The sequence below is a fragment of the Agelaius phoeniceus genome, unplaced genomic scaffold (genome assembly GCF_051311805.1).
Source record: "Agelaius phoeniceus isolate bAgePho1 unplaced genomic scaffold, bAgePho1.hap1 Scaffold_110, whole genome shotgun sequence".
In the NCBI taxonomy this organism is placed as follows: domain Eukaryota; kingdom Metazoa; phylum Chordata; class Aves; order Passeriformes; family Icteridae; genus Agelaius; species Agelaius phoeniceus.
In genome coordinates, this window is record NW_027509876.1 from 327,902 (window position 1) to 332,545 (window position 4,644).

General features: G+C 52.1%; 1 protein-coding gene across 1 annotated transcript; it reads right to left on the bottom strand.

The window, feature by feature from the left end:
- Window positions 1-380: 380 nt before the first annotated feature.
- On the bottom strand, window positions 381-1,313 carry LOC143692985 (olfactory receptor 14J1-like). Its single transcript, XM_077173065.1, has one exon. The coding sequence runs from the start codon at window positions 1,311-1,313 to the stop codon at window positions 381-383; it is 933 nt and encodes a 310-aa protein (XP_077029180.1).
- Window positions 1,314-4,644: the final 3,331 nt, after the last annotated feature.

Consider the following 4,644-nt stretch of genomic DNA (forward strand, 5'->3'; position numbering starts at 1 on the left):
CAGCTCTGGCAACACCAAGTGCTGCTGCTGCTGCTGCTGCTGGGCACAGCTGCTGGGCCAGCACTGATCTGCGCCAGCTCTGCACACAGACATTGCTGCTGCAGCTCCAGAGAAGGCAACAAAAGGGCATCTCTGCAGAAAACTCTGCTGGGAGATCCTTTAGCTCATTTAAATTCACCAAGAGTGCTGCCCCTCATTGACACACTCTGTGGCCACAGGGAAGGTGGAGAGAAACAAAATGAGAAATGGAAGAAACAATGACAAAATCTGTGTCGACAAGATGAAAAACCTAAAAAAAAAGGGAAAAAAGCCCCACAATTAAACCAACAAGAAGAAGTATCAAAGATGACTTTTATTTCAAGCAATTTTCAGACAGCAGTTTAATGTTTCTGAAAGCATCCAGTCATCAGTCTCCACACTGCAGCCTTGAGCTCCTGGTTCCTCAGGCTGTAGATGAGGGGGTTCAGGGCTGGAGGCACCACCGAGTACAGAACTGACAGGGACAGATCCAGGGATGGGGAGGACATGGAGGGGCGTTTCAGGTGAGCAAAGATGACTGTGCTGAGGAACAGGGAGATGACAGCCAGGTGAGGCAGGCAGGTGGAAAAGGCTTTGTGCCGTCCCTGCTCAGAGGGGATCCTCAGCACAGCCCTGAAGATCTGCACATAGGAGAAAACAATGAACACAAAACAACCAAATGATAAGCAGGTACTAACTGGAATGAACCCAAGTTCCCTCAGATAGGATTTGGAACAGGAGAGCTTGAGGATCTGTGGGATTTCACAGAAGAACTGGCCCAGGGCATTGCCATGGCACAGGGGCAGGGAAAATGTATTGGCTGTGAGTAGCAGAGCAGTGAGAAAGCCACTGGCCCAGGCAGCTGCTGCCATGTGGGCACAAGCTCTGCTGCCCAGGAGGGTTCCATAGTGCAGGGGTTTGCAGATGGACACGTAGCGGTCGTAGCACATGATGGTCAGGAGGAAATACTCTGCTGAGATGAAAAAAGCAAAAAAAAAGAGCTGTGCAGCACATCCTGCATAGGAGATGTTGCTGGTGTCCCAGAGGGAATTGTGCATGGCTTTGGGGACAGTGGTGCAGATGGAGCCCAGGTCAGCGAGGGCCAGGTTGAGCAGGAAGAAGAACATGGGCGTGTGCAGGTGGTGGCCGCAGGCTACAGCGCTGATGATGAGGCCGTTGCCCAGGAGGGCAGCCAGGGAGATGCCCAGCAAGAGGCAGAAGTGCAGGAGCTGCAGCTGCCGCGTGTCTGCCAATGCCAGCAGCAGGAAGTGCCTGATGGAGCTGCTGTTGGACATTTGCTGGGGCTGCACATGGGGACCTGTAAGAAAAGTAATCATGGAATAGTTGGGTTTGGAGAGGACTTGAAATATCCCAGCACAGCCTGGGGGCACTTTCCCCCCACTGCCTGCCCAGGGCTCTGCTGCCTGGAGCTGTCCCTGCCAGCAGCTGCTTCCCTGTGCCCAGGGCTGGGCCCTGCCAGTGCTGCCAGAGCCCAGCCCAGCCCTGGGGGCTCAGCTCTGCCCTGCAGAGCCCTCCCAGCTCAGGCACTGCCCAGGGGCAGCTCTGGCTCTGCAGGCTCTGATGGCAACGTCAGAGCAACCCTGAGGAGGCTGGAAAAGCTACACTGAGGCTGCCTCTAAGGGGCCATGTGGTGATTTCTGTCACTGCCTGCTTTATTCAGGTGGGAGAGAAATTTAGTTTTTTTCCACCTGAACTGAGACATGAATATCTATGTGCAGTTTCCCATCCAGGCAACCCAGAGCAGTAGATTAAAAAAGCAGGATTTTCCCTCTTATGCAGCCTCTGCCTTGCTGTGCTCCCTGTATAATCTACTTGGAAATGTTCTGCAGTTAAATGCCATGCTGGGAGCAGTCCTGAACACTGCAGCATCCTCCCCACACAAGGAGAACACTCCCAAGCCTCACCAGCTGTCTCCTCCCAGCCAGATCTTGTCCCCCAGTGCTGGGAGCAGCTGCCAGGGCTGGCTGAGAGCTGTCCCTGGCAGGCAGCAGAGTCCCTGCCCCAGCACAGCGCCCTGGGCTGCAGGACCCTGCTCTGCACGACAGCCCTGGGCACCCCTGGCTGCTCTGCACAAGAGACAAGCAGAGAATGTACTCACAGGCTCTGCAGGCATTGGCATGTTCCAGCTGCAGGAGATGGCTCCAGGAGCTGCAGCTGCATTGTCCTGCAGCCAGAGGTTCCTGTGCCAAGGGCTGGCAGTGATTGTGCCCCAGGCACTTCTCAGCCCCTTCCCAGCCCTGACTGATTGAAGCTCTCTGTGCCTCTGTGCTGTGCCCGGGCTGGCTGCAGGCAGTGCCCCAGCCCTGCTGGGCTGGCACAAGAGCTGCTCATCCAGAGAAATGTGCTTTTGAAGCTCTTCTTGGTGACCAGGAGCTGCCTCTGGGCCAGGAGCCCAGCCCAGCTCAGCAGCACAGACACAGCACAAGGACTTTAATCAGCCTCTGGGGCTTTGTGCTCAGGCCCTGGACATCAGTCCCTGAGAGGCAGCTGAAGAAACCTCTCCAGGACTCTAAGGCAGAATCCAACTCCAAACTTTCTTGCACTTTTAATGGGTCCCAGAGAGGGACACGACTGAGCAAGTGTCCCCAGGTCCCAGGCAGAGCAGAGAACTGCAGGCAGTGATGACAGGTGGGGACAAAGAGAAGCCAAGTCTTGGTGCCCTGGGGCACAGCAGGGTCTGTGCCCCCAAGGGCTGGGAGGAGACACCTTGTGCTGAGGCCCTGGGGCCTCCTGGCCCAGCCCCAGCCAGGCTGGGCACTGTCAGCCCCTTGTGCTGCCCTCAGCATCCCCCCCTAGCCCACATCCCAGTGGCCTCAAGGATCTGCTGCAAGGAGTCCCTGGGGAGCCTTGCTCAGCAATGGCCCTGGGGGCTCCTTCATGCTCCCTGCAGGGACTGCAGGTTTTTCAAAGGACTTTGGGCTTGGCTTTTGCCTTGGAGTCTCTAAGAGGTTTGTGCAATCCTGGCCTCCAATTATCTGCTGTAATTAGTCCCTGGAGAGGCTTTGTCAGTAACAACACTCAGTGGGGCTCATTAATGCTTCAAGGTGCTTCAGTTTTTTAAGCTACTTGGTGTTTCCCTTTGATACAGATGCTATGAGAAAGATTGTGCAGTCACAGCCTCCAATTATCTGCTGTCATTAGTCCCTGGGGAGGCTTTGTCAGTAAGGAGACTCAGTGGAGTCATTAATACTTCAAGGTACTCAATTATTTTAAGGTACTTGGTGTTTCATTTTTGATCCAGACTCTGTGAGAAGTTTGTGCAATCATGGCCCCAATTATTTGCTTAATGAGTCCCTGGAGAGCTTTGTACTGACACTCAGTGGGGCTCATTAATGCCTTGAGATACTCAAGGTTTTTAAGGTACTTTGGATGTTCCTTTCCACTCTGAATCTCTGAGAGGTGTTTTGTCCAATTCTGGCCTCCAATTCTCTCCTCCAAGGAGCCCATGAGGAGCCTGTGTTGGAGATGGACCTCAGTGGGGCCCATTCATGCCTTGAGACACTTTGGGGTTTTCTTTTGACTTTGACTCCTGGAAAGTTTTTTTGCAATCTCTTCTCAGGCCCTGAGGTTCCAGACTCAGCTTCAAATGCACCACGGGGCTCATTAGGATCAAGCAAGTCCTGACAAACCATGGCTCTGCCTTGATTTCCTCTGGTCTGGAGCAGTTCAGCAGGAAGATTTCCTTTTACTGTTATAGAGAAATATTTCAAAGAGCTTCTAAGTAATATGTACTCCTATCTCAAAGGGTGTCTTTTATTGCTCTTTCTATTTTACAAAAGGTGATTGCAGCATTCTGTGATTGATATTGATCCAGGGTCTCTCCTAAGGAGGTCTGGCCAGGTCAGTGAAGTTGTACCTTGAGAGGTGACCCAGTGTGGACAACCTTGCCCCATATTCCCCAACCCCATGTGAGAAAAGATTTTCACTTTTAAAAATGTAAATGGTTTATTGTGGGATCTCAGCACATCGTTCCCGATGTCCAGAGATGCCAGGAGAACCCTTGGGGGTCTCGAAAACCCTGGAATGTTGCCAAGAGTGTTTGGTGGCTTGATTTTGATCCATCCACAGAAGTAACAAGAGTCTGAGGACAAGAGAATCACTTTAGAGTACAAGGTGTAAAAGAGACACATTTAGAGGGTGAGATATAGACTTTAAGGTTTTTGGTACAGGGGGGTTATGGAGACAAGATGGAGAGATCGGGGCGTGTCTTGTCCTTCTTCTTTCTTCTTCTTGTCCTCCATCTCCTGTGATGATGTTGGCACTTGGGGATTGGTTTCTGGTGAAGGTGCACTTGCTAACATGGGCGAAAAGCATTGGGAAATAAAGGTAAATATTGTATACGTACGTTTTAGTATAAAAAGACATGACCGCCCCGTGGGTGGTCAGAGAGTGCCTGTGACTGCTTGCAGATCAGACCTCTGTTGGGCAGACAGAAAAATTTTGTAGATAAGAAATAATAAACAACCTGAAGACCGAAAGCTGAAGAGTCCAGACTCGTCCTTTGCATCGCGTGCCACCCAAGAACCACTCTACCTGTGTCGGGGCAGAGACAGACAGCCGGACCCGACAGTTTATTAAGACCATATCAAAATAAAGCAGAAGACT

What these genes read in the sequence shown, in the direction of transcription:
- LOC143692985 (XM_077173065.1), bottom strand. Translation starts at nt 1,313, where the DNA reads ATGTCCAACAGCAGCTCCATCAGGCACTTCCTGCTGCTGGCATTGGCA.